Consider the following 21481-nt stretch of genomic DNA (forward strand, 5'->3'; position numbering starts at 1 on the left):
ACTAATGCCGGGTATTTGACTTTCATTTGATTATCGTCATTCACCCTCACGAATCTAGTTGTGTAGACCATTTACCGATAGAATCGTTGCCCATGGTGTGCCATTGGAGGCTGGTCTACACTACACACGCGATGAGATGAGATGATGATAGAGATTTGTAGGGATGCCACAGGAGAATCGGAGCTCCCGGAGAAAATCTCTTTGTCATCAGGACCACGGGTTTACCCAACAGAAGTTATTAAAAAAAACCATGGCAGCGAGATGATATATGAATTTTCATTTTGAAACGTATAAATTTTCCTGAGATCTCTTTAATTATTTTCCTTTCGTAGAAAAAATAGCGTGTACAATCCCCTAGTAGAGGGGAAGAAAAGGCCTGATAACCTTATCACTAACAGATTAATTAATAAATATTTATTTATTTATTTATTTGAAAATAGAATTTCTTGAACCCTATTTACCCGAAAGTACATTAGGGTTTTAGTTATAGCCTGAGTTTATATTATTATAATGAGAATTCTTTTGACGCGGGTAACCCAGTCTTGCTACTTAGAATTAACACTTATATCTACTACATTAATTTGAATTATTTACAAGTTCTTAAATATACGTGGTGTGTCTAAAAAGTTCGGTGAATGGTGTCATATCTAAACGGCAACTTGGCGCATGTGCTTGGGAAGAATCGATACACAGCGTGCAATGCATGTGACTGGCAGTGTAAACAGACTGCGACCAGTTGAACGTAGTCAGTGTGAGAGGAAGTGTCACAGTGCAATGGAGCAACGTGTAAACATCAAGTTCAGCTACAAATTGGGTAAGACTGCAACGGAGACACATGGAATGTTGGTGCAGGTGTACGGGAGGGAAGCCGTGAGCAGAAAATGTGTTTACGAATGGTTTAAACGCTTCCGTGAAGGGAAGGAAACAATTGATGAGCCACGTTCAGGTCGGCCATCGACAAGCAGAACCCCAGAAATGATCAAGAAAGTGCGACAAATGCTGGCACAAGATCGGCGACTGACTCTAAGATCGATTGCGGAGGAATTGGACATTAGCAAGGACACGGTGCACACCATCGTCCGCGATGATTTGGGTAAGCGGAAGATCTGCTCCCGATTTGTGCCGCACAAGCTCACAGACTAGCAGAAAGCAAAACGGATGGAAACTTCGGTGATTTCATTTCCATGTGTGACCAGGATCCATTGCTTCTGAAAACCATCGTCACGGGAGATGAGACCTGGTGCTACCATTTCGATCCGGAATCAAAACGGCAATCGATGTTATGGTGTTCACCGACTTCCCCGCGACCAAAAAAAAAGCCGTATGCAAAAATCCAAGGTGAAAACACTGTTGATCGCCTTCTTCGACAGCAACGGTATCATCCACAAGGAATTTGTTCCTGCAGGTCAAACCATTAATGCTGCATTTTACCAGTCCGTTGATCATTTCTGGGGTTCTGCTTGTCGATGGCCGACCTGAACGTGGCTCATCCTCAATTGTTTCCTTCCCTTCACGGAAGCGTTTAAACCATTCGTAAACACATTTTCTGCTCACGGCTTCCCTCCCATACACCTGCACCAACATTCCATGTGTCTCCGTTGCAGTCTTACCCAATTTGTAGCTGAACTTGATGTTTACACGTTGCTCCATTGCGCTGTGACACTTCCTCTCACACTGACTACGTTCAACTGGTCGCAGTCTGTTTACACTGCCAGTCACATGCATTGCATGCTGTGTATCGATTCTCCCCAAGTCTCTGAAGAACCATGAGCATGCGCAGCACGTGCGCCAAGTTTCCGTTCAGATATGACATCATTCACCGAACTTTTTAGACACACCACGTATTACATACTAGCCGTACCCGTGCGCTCCGCTGCACCCGTTAGAAATAAATATAAGGTAATTACATAATTAAAATAGGACATTTGATCCAAGAAACATTCATGTTTGATAGAAGGATAAATCGTTTAATATGTTACTTAATTTAAATTGTACTTAAAATATTAAAATGCGATCATTTTGATCCAGAGACCACTCATTTGGTGGAATGACAATTCCTTTAACATGTTTCTTAATTGTTATTACCAATTATTTTTGGAAAAGCGAAAATTAACAGAAAAATTTTGGCTACAGATTTATTGTTATGTTTATATTATATTATATTATGAAAAAGTGTGTTGATAACGGATGTACTCGAATTAGAATGTTTTTAATTTGTTGTGGGAGCTCTTGAATCTCAGGAGGAACAGCTTTTACAACAGCGCAACATAATCTGCTTGGCTCATTACCCAATTTTTTTGCATTGCATTTATTGCATATGTATTTTATGTATTTTAACACGATTCAATTGAGCATAGTTAAAATTTGAATTATAAAATAATGGATTGCTAAGCTAACGTACTATTACTGCATACTAAATCAATACACTCTCGCTGTTCGTTAATTCTCTGAGATAAAAATGAATATGTTCATAAACATTATTATAAGAAATACAGGAAATGAATATACAGAATAACCTATCAAGTTTTCTGTGCATAAGAAGCTATTTTAATCTTACCTGTCCTGAATTCACTCAGAAGTTACTGTAATAACATTATAGCATTATGTCCATCCAGAGAAACTACACTTTCCAATGATGAAATAATAATTAATTATACAAATCTGTTAATTTAGCTTCCGATATTTTACTTCATACAAACACAGAAACATTGTCTGTAGGCTATGCTTCATAGCTTTCGATTGTTGTGTCCAAGGCCCCTTAATAGACGAAGTCATTTGTTTTTTATTTCAATACACCGCCTTAGATGGCAGTTATTTTAATTTTAAAACTCATTTATCTCATTAAATATCAGTCCTATCAAACTTTTTCAGAGAATAAAACTTATCAGAAATCATTTTTAAAGAAACTTTTGTTATGTAACATATTTCACAAAAATCAATAATAAGCGAGATATTTCGATTTATTTAATTCAGTCCCCCTTATAACCCCCCTTTTAAAGAGCGTATTTTGAATGCCATATAGCCTATAATCTAAGTTACAACGAACTTAATTTATATTCTAATTTTCATCTAAATCCGTTCAGCCATTATCGCGTGAAAAGGTAACAAACATACAGACAGACAGACATACAAACAAAAATTTCAAAAAAGCGATTTTCGGTTTCAGGGTGGTTAATTATATATGTTAGGTCCAATTATTTTTGGAAAATCAAAAATTACCAGAAAAATTTCGGCTACAGATTTATTATTAGTATAGATAAAATTACATTGACGTGGGTAACCCAGTCTTGCTACTTAAAATTAACACTTATATCTACTACAATATTTTGAAATTTACACGTTCTTAAATATATTACATATAAAAGTACATTTACGTGGGTAACCCAGTCTTGCTACTTAAAATTAACACATATCTACTACAATAATTTGAAATTTACCGTTCTTAAATATATTACATATAAAATTACCTACATTGACGTGGGTAACCCAGTCTTGCTACTTAAAATTAACACTTATATCTACAACAATAATTTGAATTATTTACAAGTTCTTAAATATATTACATATAAAATTACAAAACGCTTTATAACAGCACGTTTTTTTGAACACATTAAATAGTGGTTTCTCATATATTACATTATAAAAATTTAAATGTCCGACCAAAATAAGTCTTTTGTTTTCGAACACTGGACAATGAAACAAAAGGTGATCCACAGTTCGCTGTTCCTCACAGATACATAAATAGCCATTGTCCTTATGTAATTTAAATCGTTCTAGATAAGACCCAAATTTCCCATGACCCAATAAAAACTGTGTTAGTATAAAATCTGGTATAATTTGTTTGCTATTTAAGCGGGTGTCGACGCTAGGAAAGAAGATTTATCTCGCAACTGAACCCTTTGTACTGCATAGCCACTGATTTTTCCACCTATTCATTTTGTGCTCATTTATTTTTCTTTTTGCATATGAACAAGGACACAGATTATAGCTCAAATTGAAGTTCGAAACTGCAGCACTCTTTGCCAGTTCATCAGCCCTTTCATTTCCTGCTGTTCCACTGTGTCCTCGCACCCATGACAAGCAAATGTGTTTGTCGCAATGTATTACATTTCTTCTGATTTCCACTGCCAGAGGATTTAAGTTAAACTTATTATCTATAGATTTGAGGGTTGTTTGTGAATCACTATAGGTGCAACAATTGTAATTATTAAGTTTAAGTCCATAAATAATAAATAAAGAAAGAAAGAAAGGAATAAATAGAAAAATAACCAAACATAGAAAGAAAAAAGACATGAAAAGGGAGGAGTAAATAAAGAGAAGAAAGAAGAAGAAAAAAGTTAATAAATAAAGAATCCGGTAACTACATAAGTAACTGAGTAATAAATAAGTAAATGAATTAATGAATATGAGTGAATGAAGGAACAATAAATTAATACCGGTTCCGTATCGGTAGAGCTATCAATTTTAGAAACCGCCAGAGATGTTACTGCTTGGTTACGCTAGATTTGAGTGCGCGACACTGTCTACCTGTAGGCCTACAGGTTTCCAGCGCACTCCCGACTAGTGCACCGGAGGCCCAGAGTGCAAAATGCCCGCCGTGAACACGTCTGTTTTATTTGAATGTGAGGCTCTTTTGACGAAATAAAACCTACATATTTCTTTCTATAAGTATAGCTGACACCCGTGTCCAATATATTGGTATTTACTTTTTGTCTGTTTATTCTTCCTAACGGAAACGTTTTGCTGACTGCTTCGGTTCTTCAAGTGGATTTATACTTGAAATTGCAATATAGTGCTGATCCATTTTAAGATGTTCGGATGACTATGATAGAAAAATGCATTGAATTTGTAGTGTAGTGTGAAGTGGTTGGCACCACGTTGTGACGCCAAATATGTGGCGGTTGCTTCGTTGGGGCGCCAAAATATGTAGCGGTCGCCGGTGGTCGATCGTAGTTGTCCACGACGCCTTTCCTTGCCCTCGGCTGCCAGCTCCGTCATATATGGAAAGGATCTCAAGGAGGCACGTCGATGTCAATAATTAACTATGTACACTGATTAATTTTGGGCGCCAGCCTCCTCGAGATTACTCCGGTAGAGGATGAGGTCCCAGGTCAGCTGCAAAACGGTCGGGACATGGGGTTTGGGAGACGTGCTCGTAGGTTGAAATGATGTAGGCGCACACCAGAAGTTGTTGGTAAGAACTATGAGAACGTTTATTATTATTATTAAGTGTTCGTTTCAGATTAGCAGAAATGCGCGTCCAAGTGTATAATATCTCGCTCTCACTTCCTGCAAGTTGGTAAACTAATTTCTGAGCTCACGTAATTATATCTTTTGTACTGTAAAACACCAGTAATATAACGGAGAGTTGATAACTTGATGACAATTTATTCCGAATGTAATAATAATGATGAGAAAAGAATTCAGGCTTATAATAATGATACAACACACGACTTCTTACTACACCCACTAAAAAAATTCTAAGTCCGTAAATTGTTATACTTCCGAGTTAGGTTTGCCGAGAATATGTGGAGTGCGACCTCTCCGAACACTGTCTATCTGCCTTCTGTCTATCTGCCAAATCTATCCTCTACTTTCAACCACCAAACATACAATTTCGCCCTCCTATCTATATATCACGTGTCTCTATTAAGAATCCTGATTGGCCATGATTACACTTACGTCACTTAAGACGCGTTCTTCAAAAATTGTTCGTTAACTAGAACATCCCCTTACTTCCGGGGTTCTGACAATTCTCTGACATATACCAGATCATCTCTTTTGGAACCTGGCTTGGCGTCATCTTACTGATCACCCGCAGGCAAAGTCCATACATTCCCTCATCAGTCAACTCCACGCCTGGACACATGTTTCCTGTCCGCCTAGCTTTCCTTCGGCCTTCCTGTCCACCTGTTACTTCCGTCTCACATTCTGAAACTTATTTACACGCCCCATACTTACTATCCATATGAGAATATTAACACGAAATACTAATCTAATCAAAACCTCCTTATCCTATACGAGGAACCGTCTCAAGTGATTGAACTGTGTTTCAAGTTTCTTTCCAATCGACAACATTTTCATAACCCCGTAATTTAAGAGGAAATACAGCGTCATCGGAAATGTAATTGTTAAAAATGTAGTGACTAAATTCAGTTAATTTATCATGATCAGTTTTGGAAGCCATGAAGTTATATGCGAAAGGAACGTGTATCTCTTGAATTGTGTAAAAGGAAATGCTTCGGTATAAAGTAGCAATGTTTCAACTTCTGAACACTCTGTAGAGTATATTATAGACTGTTCTAGATCGCATATTTTACGATACCAATATTGTGACATAGGTGGAAAGTACAACAAGGTATGGTACTGTTGGGGATGATAGTTGTTGGGGATATGATGGTGTTAGTTATAGTGAATAATGGCAGTATTATAGGGTTGCTTGTAGTTGTGATTATGATCCTATCGTGGTCAAGGTATTGATAGTGACGGTAGTTACTTTGATTGTTGTCGTTATTGTGGTGTTTGTTCAGGTACTGATATTGAAATTTCTGACATACAGTTCCTGTGACAAAATCTGATATTTTTACAGGTGAGCGGGACCCTACACAATACGGGGCAGACCCTAGTGTTCCGCGTGGACAAGGACACCAAACATCATGTCAACATTTCCGGTGGTCCCCTCGCCTACCGCTACCAGTTCGAAGAGATTTATATTCACTACGGCACGGATAATCACCAGGGATCAGAGCACCGCATCCACGGATATTCTTTTCCTGGAGAGGTAAGTGGAGAGACGTAACGCATTAAATTGATTATTTTTCTCTGTTAGCCGAATGTTAAACATGAGACCGCGGCGACAATACCATTGATGGTCGATAGTTGTACAACATTCTTCTTCTTTATATACACATTGATCTAATAATTGCGTGTTGTTTATCTGCAAATAGTGTAGGCTCCTTATTCTTTATGCTTCCGGGTATAATTCTTTGAAAAGTATTTTTTTAGCATTATTGAAACATGTCTGGAGTTTTTGCTGTAGCAGAAGTGTGCGTGCATGTAGCAAGCCAAGTGCGTATGTCTGCTCACGCGACTCATGTTTCGTCAAGTTAGGCAGAACAAAACATGGACCAATTTAACAATATATTTCACTAATATTTACAATCTGCATTATTTAAACTGTACACTAGAATACGCTATTTTCACTAATTACGCTATGGTAAAGAATGTAGGCCCATATTGATCAAACATTATTTACATTATTATGTACAGTGTTGTGTATTCTTGTGAAAGGTATTTTATGCCATAATAGTATAGCTTAGTTATTTTGTAAACAGTGTATAAAGGGGCTTCAGATTGCCGTACTTTCAAAAGTAGATTGTCAAGAAGAATTGTTTTCGTCTCTAGAATATGATTTTCCTTCAAATATAGTCTATATTTTTTTGTGGAATATGATTTTTATTTTCATTATATTAATTGTCCTTCGTTTTCAAATGTAATTTATTTGATACAAAGTCTTAATATTAAATTGAAATTGTTTTAATCTTGGAATTGCATGTAATGAAACACACCTATATATTGTCGTACTATTATGTATTATTATTATTATTATTATTATTATTATTATTATTATTATTATTATTATTATTATTATTACCATCATATTATTATTGTAATTACTATTATTCCATTGTTTTGTGTGTTGCTGTTATGTATAGACTATTTGCTACGAATTTTTATATTGGTTGAGTGGAAAGAAGACTTATGTTCTTAACTCTACGCAGTGAAAATAAATGAATTAAATAAATGAATAAATAATATAAATTGCAGGAAACATCATTGTAGTATTAGTCTTTATCACTATAATGCAATGCAAACAGTCTATCAGATCTAGTTTTGAATCATGAATAGAACTTCAATTTCGGCACAAACAAAATGCTGTGGGACGCGTCAAATATGACGTCACATCAATATAGTCTATGAACAGCTAACCTTATTTCCGTTCGCCCTGAATCAAAATACGGTTTCCCGTTATGATATTTACGATTATGCACTGCAATTACGCATTTCCGACACATGGTTCCCTGCCTTAACATGTATCTTCTGACCACATGTCTAATCATGTCATAAATAGCTTAAATGTCATTTATCCGTACACTGTATAATGCATTTCATAACAACTTAAATGATTCATTGTTGAAGAATATGATAACTAAGGATATTTAAATTGAAAATATAATAATTAAGGAACAAATAAATATATTATGAGCTGTTGTATTATGAATTATATAGATCATAAAAATTTGGAAACTGAAATAGAAAAAAAGAATTACTAATTAGCTTTACAACTTCTTTCCGGTGTTAACGTCTTAGAGAATTACCTGACTGAGACTAGTTTCGATGTAATATTCTTCAGTCCAAATCCTAATGAAGAATGTCACTTCGAAACTAGTCTCAGCTAGATAATTTTATCAAAAGTTAATACAGGAAAGAAGTTGTAAAGTTAATTAGTGATAATGTTAAAAATGTATATAGAACAATGAACAAAATATAAATTGAAAAAAAAAAAAAAACAAGAAACCTCATAACCAGGCTTAGGATCCGAAACACTTTAGCAACCAATGTACGCACAACTTGACGTTAGAGTTCCTTGAACATAGTAGACAGACATACTGTGAATCTAAACAACAACGCCAATGTGTTTCGTTATATTCTACCGTTAATAGTAATAATAATCTAGTGAACGTAAAAAATTACAATGAACAACCATGTACATACTTGCACTAGTTCGAAAAACCTGTTCACTATGAATTGAAAATGCAATGTGGTAGCCTGAGTTCGTATCGTAGGGAGAGACGGAAGGATACTGTACCTCTGATCACGAACCGGATTGTACACTAACGCACATATAAACAAAACTCAATGCGCCACCTCATTCCATCTGTACTCCGTTCCACTGTAACGTCACTTCATTCTTAAATTGTCTCGGAACTTAAGCCTGCTCTTAACTAATATATTATATTATTAAAGACATAGCTAGAAATCACATTGTTATGACAGTAATTAATACTTTCATATAAAGCTTATTGGATCCGTGGCTTCAGGTCAATTGACAAGAATAAACTTTCTAGAGGAAGTGTTACAAATATGGAATACAATTTTGTTTTTTTTCGTTTTGGAACCTACATGTTTTGAATACTGATCGTAAAGTGTCGTCTTGTTTATTGCTGAGTGTCTCTGTGAATGGTATACCGGACTTAAAAGTTCGTAAGATATTATAAAATGTTTGAAAAAAAAAATAATTGCCTCAAAATCTAACATATTTCCTTAATAAAAATGAAGGCACAAAATATGAAATCCTATTAACAAGTTTCAAGATTAACAAAATTGCAAAGTCAAAATGATCTCTACTAAGAAAAGCACAGAACAAGCATTCATCATTTTCATTAGTGTTTTTCCAACCGTTATACTGAATCCAGATGAATCGTCTCCCACGTCTTTTCTCCAATCTGTTGTGTGGCTTCTTGCATTGCCTTTTCATTCCACTGTTTTCTAAGTTTGTTGGAAGGTGAGATTTTCCCACCTTCTACAAGTGCCAATAATACTAACGAAGCAGAAAACAGCATATAGAGATGTAATACCAATACTTCTATTCGTTCTGCTAGTATTTCATATTTGTGATGCAATGATGTAAGTCATAACCTCAAATCATATCATAATTTAAAACCGAAATAAATTAAACATACAAACATAGATTCTTCCTCTTTAAAACAATATATAATTAATCTTTCTAACTTTGAGGAATAACAATGTATATTCAAGAAAAAAACTTACCGCTAAAATGTTACTTCCCTCAAAAACGCAATAATAATGAGCGTTTCAACCACAGATCACAGACAGTTACAACAGTTCAGCTTCTAACTACAAACAAAGACATTTCCGAGAAAGAGAGTATCAGTGCGACAGTGCGTAGTAATATGCTTCCGCTAGAATACACCACGTCTCAGGTCGTATATCACACTATTTCATATTTTGTACTCCTATTTCTTATTTGTAATATCTCCTCTACATAAAATAATAATAATAATAATAATAATAATAATAATAATAATAATAATAATAATAACAACAACAATAATAATAATCATCATCATCCATGGGGCCACAGCCCTTTAAGGGCCTAGACCGATCATTCGGCTCCTAGCCTCACGGCTACATGTCGAAGCAGAGGTGGATGATCATCCAACTAGAATGAAGATATGGAATGGAATTTAACTAAGGAGGGCACGGATGGCCCATTACTGCGACCTATTGAGATCTATTGCCTAACCCTCGATATGGAATGAGTTGCGTGCCACCGATCGTCTACGCGCACCGCCCTAACAACATGACTCCATTAACGACCGGTCCCTCCAGCCGACAGAACCCATATACTATTCCTGCTTCGGCAGATTTCCCCAAGGTCCCCTGTCGGTCCTAGTCGAAACTCCTCCCCCGAGTAGGTCCGCCTCGGGTGCTATTGCAGAAGCCATCCAATATCGCTGAACTACATTCCACGAGGCCGGTCGAGAGAGTCAGCAGCTTCGGGAGGTCGCCGGTAGAGTGATCTGAAAAACCAGAAACGGGATGATAAGGAAAGAATGATGGGGGAGGAAAGGAAGTGGAGTTGAGTGGGGTTCCAATCGCCTGATAAAGTTACCTGATATTCATCCATAGGAGTGAGGGAAAACCCCCGAAAATCCTCACCCAGGCAGCTCGTCTTCACCAGGAATCGAACCCGGTACCGCTGGATTCGGAGTTAGACTAGCTAACTCCTCAGCCACAACGGAGAATGAAGGTGGATAGCAAGATAATCCTCCTAGCCGTTATAGCTGGCGATCGAAACCGCATTTTGAGACCTCTCGTAGCTCCCCAAGTGCATCATAATGCTGGGTGAGCACTGGTCGTACACGCTGCCCGAAATTTCGTGAGAATTTTCCGTACCCCGAGTCTTAGGCAGGATGCCTTAGACACGACGCCAAGGCTCCGAACAGAACAAACTTCCTACAAGGCTGAAAAAGATAATATCACGCCAAGTGAGCTAATATAATATATTCTCATAAAAACATGGGCAAGAAAAATCATTTAATGATACTCAAACCTAAGGAGAGATTGACTAATAATATAATAATAATATTCATAAAATAAGACTCCTTTGCAAAGGTAGATGATAATGATATTTTAAAAAGCAAGAAAAGAAACACTAAAAAAAAAATTTCATTTCTCAAGTGAAAGCCACCGGCGTAGCTCAGGCGCTAGCGCATTTGCTTACTGATCTGAAATTGTGCTAGGATGTGGGTTACGTAGCCAATTTCTAGTTTGCGGCTCAATATAATGGGCCCGAATCTCATCAACTCTTACGATTCGTGATTTCCAGCTTGAAAATGTGCCAACAATATTCATAAGATATGTTTTTTATCTGAGACTTGTGTTCGACTATGAGACTTCTCGAAACCGATCTCGCACACAACTTTGAATATGCAACAGCATGAATAATTGTACCCATACTTTCTTTGCTGGTTGAAATCTTGTAATGCGTCTATCGTCAGCAATGGATATCATCAACATGCTGCAACATGTCAGGGCTAACTGCCCGTGGCAGATCATTGAGCTCTGTGAATCCTCTTCCTGAAACCTTCACTGTTTTTCCCCACGACCAACGGTGATCTAGTCAACTGCAGGTCTTCCATAGACTTTACACAAACGATTGTGAATATTCATCATTGTTTCTTCTTCCGCAACAAGGAATTCTATTACAACACGTTGTTTGTACAGAGTATCAGTGATGGATTCCATTTTGTATTATTGTAGAAGCTTCGCTATCTTTGGGATCATGCTGAAATTTTACCCACATATGCCACAAACGTTAAATAATTAAATCAATTTAAAACCTCCAGAAATAGGCCTACCATACAATAAAGTATCTTCAATTAGTTGGGAACAAATAATATTTAAACTTAAACTCGAAACCATTTTTACATTGAAAAACGTTCTTTATTGTTCTTTGTTAATTGTTTCAAGAATGAAACGCATAATTTGGTGAAGGGAATTACCCTCTCCCAAATATTGTTGAAAGATATAAATCAACTTCTTTAGTTTAGGATCTCTGTTTTGGTGACCATGAATAAACACCCATAACATATTGCAGTGAGTCACGTCGTCTAAAATTACTATTTGGAAGATTTAAATATGTTTATGATTTTAATTAGTAGGTGTATACTTCATTCAGAACACAGAGGAGATAATTTATTTTCAATTTACGCATTAATTATTTCACATCATATCAAGGAACGCAGTAAAATAAAATATTTCTCGCACCTTTACAGACTGAGCCTATAATTTGCAGCAAGTTTTTAATTAAGGGGTAGATAAAATTCTTTTTGGTTTCAACCATAATAACTTCCACATACATTTTAAATATCAATATCCTTCTAATTCATACAAGATTTGATTACATATTACAATATTAATTACATATTTATGTAAAACTTTATAAATAAATACTTCGTTGATACTGTAATGAAAAAAAAAATACAAGATTTCTGGAGGTTATCAAATTCTAATTATTTAAGTTAAACTTTATGTACTTTTCCCCACAATTTTTCAACAAGATAAACATTCTGATATCTGTATTCTGTAGCTCTCGTAGCTCAATCTTAAATTCGAAAAATTGCTAAATTCCAGTTAGGTTCATATATCTAAAAATCTCTGTTCGCTAATTTAGAACACAGTCTTCTTCAAACATTCCTTTTATCTTGCTTATTTCTGAATTTACTTTGTCCGGTAATATAAATTACTTCTCAATATTATATATTGTTCACAATAAAGAAGTTTTTCTTTCCTTGTTACTTATAATGCTGTCATTCCTATAATTCTCTGTTTTCCATTCATATATTCTTTGACTAACATTGCAGTGGTGAAATGTCAACAAATTTTTAAGTTTCTTGATTTGTAAATTTTTCCCAATAATTTTCAATAATTTCGTCGCGCTTTATGTATTTTTAATTCAGCGCATAGGCCTACATATTTTATCTATTTCGTCGCATAGTAATAATCTAATGAATATTTAAATCTGTTCTCACCTATTCTCGATATCTCTTGCTCATCAACTAGCTACTGTATCTATATGGAATATCTCGTTCGAAGTGTAGCCTATCATTAATACTAATTGAAGAAGAGTAGTTCCTTGCGAGTTTGTCCATTCCACTTTTTCTTATACTAACCTTCTCATTTCTATTTCTTTCATTTTTAGCACCTCACATGCAGTGTAATTTTAGTGGGTTATTTTACGACACTTTATCAACAGCTTAGGTTATTTAGCGTCTGAATGAGATGAAGGTGATAATGCCGGTGAAATGAGTCCGGGGTCCAACACCGAAAGTTACCAAGCATTTGCTCATATTGGGTCGAGGGAAAACCCCGGAAAAAACCTCAACAACCTCAACCAGGTAACTTGCCCCGACCGGGAATCGAACCCGGGCCACCTGGTTTCGCGGCCAGACGCGCTAACCGTTACTCCACAGGTGTGGACCATGCAGTGTATGTTTTATTTTAATACATCTATGATCATGAAGACTGGTGGATGTGTCTTGCAAAATTCATTCTGTAGTTCACTGTGGTAACAGTCTGCTGCTTTTATAGTTGGTGTAGTTCGAAATTGTGATGTTTCAGCCTATAACTCGGGGGTGGGGGATATTGAAGTTTCAATATAATTTTTCAAAGTATAATCAGAAAATTGAAAATATTCAATAACAGCGGGAGCCACTGATGTTAGTTCTGCAAAAGCATCTGATATCTATGATACTAATAACTAGGAAAACCGTTAAAAATCGTTTTCAACCATTGTCCAATTTCAGATGCTTTGTTACGGAAGTCCAGGTTTGATATATTATTCCCTTTACTGTGTTGTTTTTTTTAGTAATCTAATGAAAGCTTTGAAATGATTAACTGCTTTTCACAGAATTATTTGGAGACATAATTTCTTCAGGGAGCACCACATGTTATATATTTTGGTATTAGCATTTGGTAAAACAAGTAACCATAGAAATATTGAAAGCATTACATACTAATGTATGCAGAATTTGTTACAAAATTATGATTTGTAGTCTAAAAGTACAGTCAGCCGAAACAATATGCATTCATTATTCGCGAAAAAAGTTATATATTTATTTTAAGTTTATTAAGACGATTTAATTCTTGTCGTCCACATAAGAAACTCTTATTCAGTGTTTGTAACTACATTTTCGCAGAAGCAATTTATAAGGCTTCTTCGATAGAAGAAAGAACAGAAGGATGCATTTTACAAAATTTCCTATAACGTGCCTGCCACTATGTATCAGTTTCACAAACAAGGAATCTCAAAATTATCCCTTTCTTTAATTTCGACCCTGATGAACATTATGGGCTTTTCAAATAAATCACCTGTCTTCTTTCTTTTCAATGCTGTACGAATTTTTGTTTGTTTTTATTTATGAGGTTCTGGCGAAATGTCCCTAATATATCAACGTTTAAAAGTTTCCATTTCTCATAGTCTGTTTCACTGTCAACTTCGATGTTTTTGTCCTCTGTTAATTTTGATTACTTCAAAGTCCATATTTATAAAATCGTAACTTGTTAAATGCACATGATTATTTAAATTTTTTAAAGAACATTTGTTTATAAAACATTAAGACGTCAGACTATACTCTTATTTAAATTTCTAGAAGAACATTTGTTTAAAATGGATTCGCTAAAAATGGTTTTGGCCTATACTGAGGCCACGTTAATTCCCTAATCACTACATAGGCCCCTTAAAAGGCAGTAAAAAAGAATGATGCAAAAGTAAATCTGACTTATTCATGACTGGACGAACTTAACACAACTGTATTAACATAAAAATACTCTCGCGTTTATGAATTTCATATTGAAGGTACACCGATAAGCTATCACAATTTGACTTTAATTATGTGTGTGTGTTCCGCCTTTGCTTATCATACAATTAAATGGAGAAACTAATAAATCCAGCCCAAATAACCAACAACCAGTTCCAGAAATTACGTATGAAAAATGAAATCAAGTTCTTACACATAAAGAAAAACTACCTGAACAAGAAACTCTATAACTTACATTTACAACTAGCAAAATTTCTCGGCAACCAATGGGACAATTTTTATCAACATAGTCAAGAGAAAATAAACACAATAATGAAACGCAAATATGAAACACTACAGAAAAAACTTAATAACCTAATTACTAATCAATCACAACGACAATCCAACTATCCTACATTTAATATTAGGATAGTTAACTTAACGAACCTCAAATTAAACACCCAAGAAGTAAACATCCTAAATAATGGATACAAACACAACTATCCACCAAATAATATCAGAAAAGTAATAGAAAACACAGCAATACAAACCCAACATATCACACAGAACAGCGAACACGAAAACAAAGAATTTCTACAATACAACACCGCTAAAATAATAGCAAAATATGTAAAAATCCCAACCACTAAAAAAGAGTTCAAAATAGCCAAAAGCCAACACAAAGAACTAAAACAATTAAAACAAAAACTAAAAGACAACAACATTCTACACATAAAAGCAGACAAAAATGATGCAGTAGTCTTGATGAACAAAACAGAATACATAGATAAAACTAATGCATTTTTCACTAGCAACCAGATTACAGAAATCAAATTAGACCCCACAGAAACTTACCAAAAACAAATAAAAACTGCCATAAAAATGCACCAGACTTTATACCAAAAAATAAAACCCTAAACTTCATCATGAAAAACCCCAAAGCACCCAATTTAAAATCATTACCCAAAACACATAAAAAAGAAATGACAATGAGACCAATAGTGAATTGCAGAGAAGCCCCAAATTACAAAGTTAATAAATACTTACACAAATTCTTAAGTAATAACATCATTCAAGACAACCAATATACCATCATCAACACAAAACAAATAATAAAAAAAAACTCCAAAAACTCAAAACCACGAGCAATACCAAAATACTTTCACTAGATGTCACAAATTTATATACCAATATACCAATAAATGAAACCATTAACATTATTATTCAAAAACTGAATGAAGCCCAATTAGATAACAATATAATTCAACAAATCACCCTATTACTAAAAACATCACTAAAACAAAATTACTTCTAATTTGATAATAAAATATACATTCAATCAACTGGATTAGCCATGGGTGACCCCTTATCTGGATACTTAGCCAACATATTCCTACAAGACCTCGAAAACAAACATATAAATAATCTAAACAATAAGTTCAATTTCAGCACATACGCACGATATGTTGACGATACAATAATAATATACGAAAACACCCAAAACACAGATAGTCAAATACTAGATGAATTTAACAAATGACACCAAAACATAAAATTCACACTAGAACAAAGCAATAACAACAGCCTTAACTTTCTAGATTTAAATATAACAATAGCAGCCCCAACAATTACATTTAACATATACAGGAAGAAAACAACAACCACACATGCTATAAAAAACATTCAACACACCCAACCACACATAAAATTAGTAAATTCCGTTTCCTCATTGATAGATTACTCACAACACCGCTAAATAAAGATAATTACAATAAAGAACTTAATTATATAAAGCAAATAGCCTCTGAAAATGGATACGAAAACCAATTAATTAACAACTTAATACAAAAGAGAAAAACAAAATTACATAAAAAAGATTCACAACATTACAACCCGAGAAAACACAAAACAAAAAACAATGGCATAGTGTAACATATTAAGGCAAGATTTCAAACAAACTTAGTAACTTTTTTAAAAAACAAAATATTAACATAGCCCATCGTACCAACAACAAACTAAACAACATAATTCCTAATAACACCAACAATAATGAACCCCTCCTAAACAGCGGTATATACCAGCTAAACTGCAAAAATTGCACCAAAACATATATAGGACAGACTCGGCGTAACTTCAAAATAAGATTTCGTGAACACACCTCTGACTTCGTTTATAATAGAAACAGATCTAAATTCGCACAACACCTCATAGATGAAAACCACGAACTCGCAAATATTAACGACACTCTGAAAATACTAAAAATCACAAATGACCCCACAATAGAAACAGCTGAACAATTTCATATCATAAAAGAACACAACTCAGGAAAACCCCTACTAAATGAACAAATAGCTAACATAAATAATCCACTTTTCAATTTATTCAAATTATTCCCGCCTAAACAATCGCACACACAGATCTCACCGATTCTCCCTCTACTTCCGGTAACAGACAACACAACTTAAATATACTGTGAGCAAGCCCACCGCTTTAGTATCAGCCTAGCATCAAGCACGAGCAGACCAACACGCGGTAAAACTGTAAGTTACTTTTCCTACATAACAAGCATCACCCCTAGCAGTTAACCAAAACCAACACCAGTTAAAGGAATTTCCAAATTAACAATTTCAAATATTCTCAATTTCAAATTCATAAATTAATACTTAATCATTGTTACAGACACGCCAGGCGATACTAAATCCATGGACTTGACAACCTTCAATTAGTTTTAACAATACATCTATGGGTACAAATTACAGCAAAACCATTAACTATTATAGAAGTGCCACAACATCACTTTCAGCAAACACAGCCATGTCAACGATACCACGTCTAGCTCAACGCTAAAAAACAAGATCACCACAACTGCCTCATTCAACTTCACATCGGTAAACACCGCACAACAAGTGATCACTAACTTCATATATTTAAAGTGATGCAAAAACTATGTGTTTTAAACAGTTTTAATCAGTGTTTTTAAATAGTGTTTTAAATATTGACTGAAACATTTAATTTTTAATTTTTAATTTTAATAGTATGTTGTACCAACAAATAGTATATAAGAGCTAGGTAATTATTTATTCAATCATGGCAACACTTCATCGATATAGTACAGTACGCACAAAAACACTGATTATTTAAGTTTACGACACATGCACCCAGAGGCTTGGTTAACAATTAGCATTATATACATACATCTGAAGATTGTACATAAGTACCGAAAACGTTAATGAAAATATGATTTATTAGTTTCTCCATTTAATTGTATCATAAGCAAAGGCGGAACACACACACATAATTAAAGTCAAATAAAAATACTCATTGACTTCCAAGTTTTACGTACATACTAGGAAATCTCGAGTTGAGCTCCGTGACAGGACTAGATGTCGCGACTGTACTTCAGTTCTGTCCAGACTTATGCCAGCATGTCTTCTGATATTGATTCCACTGCTTTGTGTTGAGTCGTCTCTGTGGCATGGGGGTGACAGATATGAAATCTTTGGATACCCTAACACAGCGGTTCCCAACCTTTTTCGACTCGCGAACCCCTTCCACAACGATCTGAGTTGGGTGAACCACTGACGTTTAAATATAAATAGGCCTACAGTAGACATGCATAAAATTTAATTCCAATCCAAAGGTTTAATAACCTTAAATTAACTTAACCCTTAACGGTTAAAACCTATAGTTACTCTAGTTATGACTTAAAAAGTTACGCAACGTGTAGGCCTAGTTGCAATAATAAATACAAGGTTTCGTTGTAATTACTCACGTCTTCCTTGGAATTCAGTGAGAAAGTTACGCCTGCTTTCCATGGCACAGAGCTTTGAAGTCAGGAACCACAGAAGTTAAATAAAGTCTCAAATCACTTTCAGCACAAAGTCTATTTCTGTATTTATTTTTTAAATTGGCTTATGAAGAAAACGACTTTTCGCACAAATATGTGGATGAAAAAGGTAATAAAGCCGTTATGGCTTTATTCGCTAACAATAGGAACTCCTTTAAACTCAACCAAAAACCAATTAATGACAAAGATTTATAACTTTTCTGTAACTGAAATTCAGTGGAAATTTCAAGACGCTGCTCTTTTTCATCTACGCTTAATGTGGATTCTAAATTGTTGACTCTTCGAAGGGATTGCGAATCCAATTGTTACTATTGGCATAGCAGGGAAATATTCTCTGAAGGTTTTTCCAAGTCCCTTCAAATTTAATATTCTTTAATCATGTTCTTTATTCATTTTCATCCAAAGAAAGATGATTTTCCACCAGTAAGTCGTGAAGGGTATCAAAGCACTCGGTTTGATTGCTATTGAAACACGTTTCCCAAAAATTTAGTTTTTTAATGAATGATTCGATACGGTCTTGCACAATATAAACGTTTATAGCCTATTTGACCCCTGAGAGATGAGTTTAAACTGTTAATTTTTTAGAGAATATCTGCCAAATAAGCTAAAGTCTGAAGCCAAATTTCATCTTCCATGCACTCTGCTTGGTGACAGGCATGGCTGGTGAGAAAAACGTAAACTTCGTCTTTAAGTCTGGAAATAGTTCTACCTCAAGATAGCCACCTAACTTCAGTGTGAGACAATAAACACTTATAAATGCTTCCCATTTCCTCACAAAGCACTGCAAAGATGCGGGAATTTGTAGGGCGAGCCTTAATAATATTAATTATTTTCACTGCATCGTCCAACACACATTTCGATTCATTGGGCATGCGTTTAGAAACAAGAGCCTGTCTATGAATGCAACAATATGTCCAAGAAGCGTTCTCCTCCCGTAGTTCTATCTTTTAAGGGTTTGCAGAATAGTAGCTCCTCTTCTACAGACTCCCCATTAATATAACGGACGGAAAGTAACGAAATGGCTAAATTGGCAACATCAGTCAATTCGTCAAGTTGAATCGCAAAAGAAGGACTGGCACGAACTCTTTCCAAAATTTCATTTTCGACATAATTTGCCATGTCTTTAATTCGGCGTTTGATCGTATTGTCGGACACTGGTACCATATTGAATTTTTGTGAAACATTCTCCAAGCATGCACTCTACTACATCCTTCATACATGGCCGCACTATATCTTCAGCTATTGAATGAGGTTGTGCAGTTTTAGCAATTCTGTAGCTAACGCGATAAGACGCTTCAAGAACATTCTCATTGTCACTGTTTGCAGGGGATACAAAAGTAGTTAAATCATTTTTCCACTCGTTAGCTTTTCGTGTAAAAAAAATCAGCAGATTTGTTTACGTGGATGGGGTGTTTAGTTCCTAAATGGCGTTTAAGTACAGAAGGTTTCATATTACTGTTAGCAAGAATGTCGCCACAAACACAAATGGTCTTGGACAGTCCTTGACACCTATAATATATGAAAATCCAAACCTAATGTAATTATCATCGTACATTCTTTTCTTTACACACGGTTCAGTTTTGTCGGATTGACACACATCACTAGAAGCTGAATGACCTGTTGACACAACACTAACTTGCGATTTTGTAAAACCCTGTTTCCCTTTCAAACTTCACTTTTCAATCAGTTATCCATTTTAATGTGAATGTAAACGATTCTGATACACAACTGACAACTTGCTGCATTTGCCACAAGGAAAGAAGTAGGCTATTGTTGAAAATACAAAATTAAATATGTTTGTTGAAATTCCACATTAACATCTAAAATCAAATGCCTGACCGCCATGTAACCATTCCTTAGTCGGGTCGCGGTACTGTTGTTAGTATTCTTAAAACACAAAGAAGCTGGCAGACTAAATTTCCGTTGTAGCGAAATCAAATGCATTCCTAACGTTGTCACATAACTGTAAATCCGGCATTCGCAGTAAACATTAATTTAATGTAAAAATGTGATAAATTCCCGATGTTACACATATGTAACGAGGCGCATTATAGGGTTAATTTAATTTAATAATAATAATAATAATAATAATAATAATAATAATAATAATAATAATAAATTATCATTAATTATTTTATAATAATTAGACTATTATTATTATGATAATGCCGCAGAAATGAAGAAAACAATAATAGGCCTAACCTCGAAACCCGCCATTACTGAAAAGTTTTGGCGAACCCCTTGAAATATTTTGCGAACCCCCTGGGGGTTCGCGAACCACAGGTTGGAAAACGATGCCCTAACACAAAGAGGTCGCGGGTTAAGTCTGGCGATCGCGAAGCCCACCTTGTTGACTTGCTAGGGCTGCGTTCGTGTACGACTCGTATCCTGTTTACTGTATCTCCGATGTCTGTGGACGGACCGGACATTTTCCTAGTCATAAACACCCATTTGTTTCGAATTACCTCACCTATCGCACAATGTAGTATCTATGTGGTGTATTATTACCAAATTAAATCCTAAAGTTTCACTTTCCTGTTACAAAAACTCCTCGTTCGTGCGAATTTCATGACGCAAAACTCCTCTTGTTTACTTCGGTGTCCCTGTAGCACTACACTACGTCTCTGGTGGTGATGACATGAATTACCTAATAAACAAACAAAATCTTAAGAGCTGTCGCTTTCACTATTTTGAATAACTGATTTTTCACCAGTGTTGTCACTCTCGCTAGAGATCTTTATTTTTGCAC

At 35.2% G+C, this 21481-nt stretch overlaps 1 protein-coding gene across 1 annotated transcript in view; it reads left to right on the forward strand.

Annotated features, from left to right (window-relative positions):
* The window catches only part of LOC138702778 (carbonic anhydrase-related protein 10-like), a 1183548-nt gene that overhangs the window by 111775 nt on the left and 1050292 nt on the right, over window positions 1-21481 (forward strand). Inside the window, exon 3 of the mRNA XM_069830077.1 lies at window positions 6590-6781. Within this exon, the coding sequence (XP_069686178.1) occupies window positions 6590-6781 (192 nt within the window). The remainder of the gene's footprint in view (window positions 1-6589; window positions 6782-21481) is intronic.

This window comes from Periplaneta americana, chromosome 7 (assembly GCF_040183065.1).
Source record: "Periplaneta americana isolate PAMFEO1 chromosome 7, P.americana_PAMFEO1_priV1, whole genome shotgun sequence".
Lineage (NCBI taxonomy): Eukaryota > Metazoa > Arthropoda > Insecta > Blattodea > Blattidae > Periplaneta > Periplaneta americana.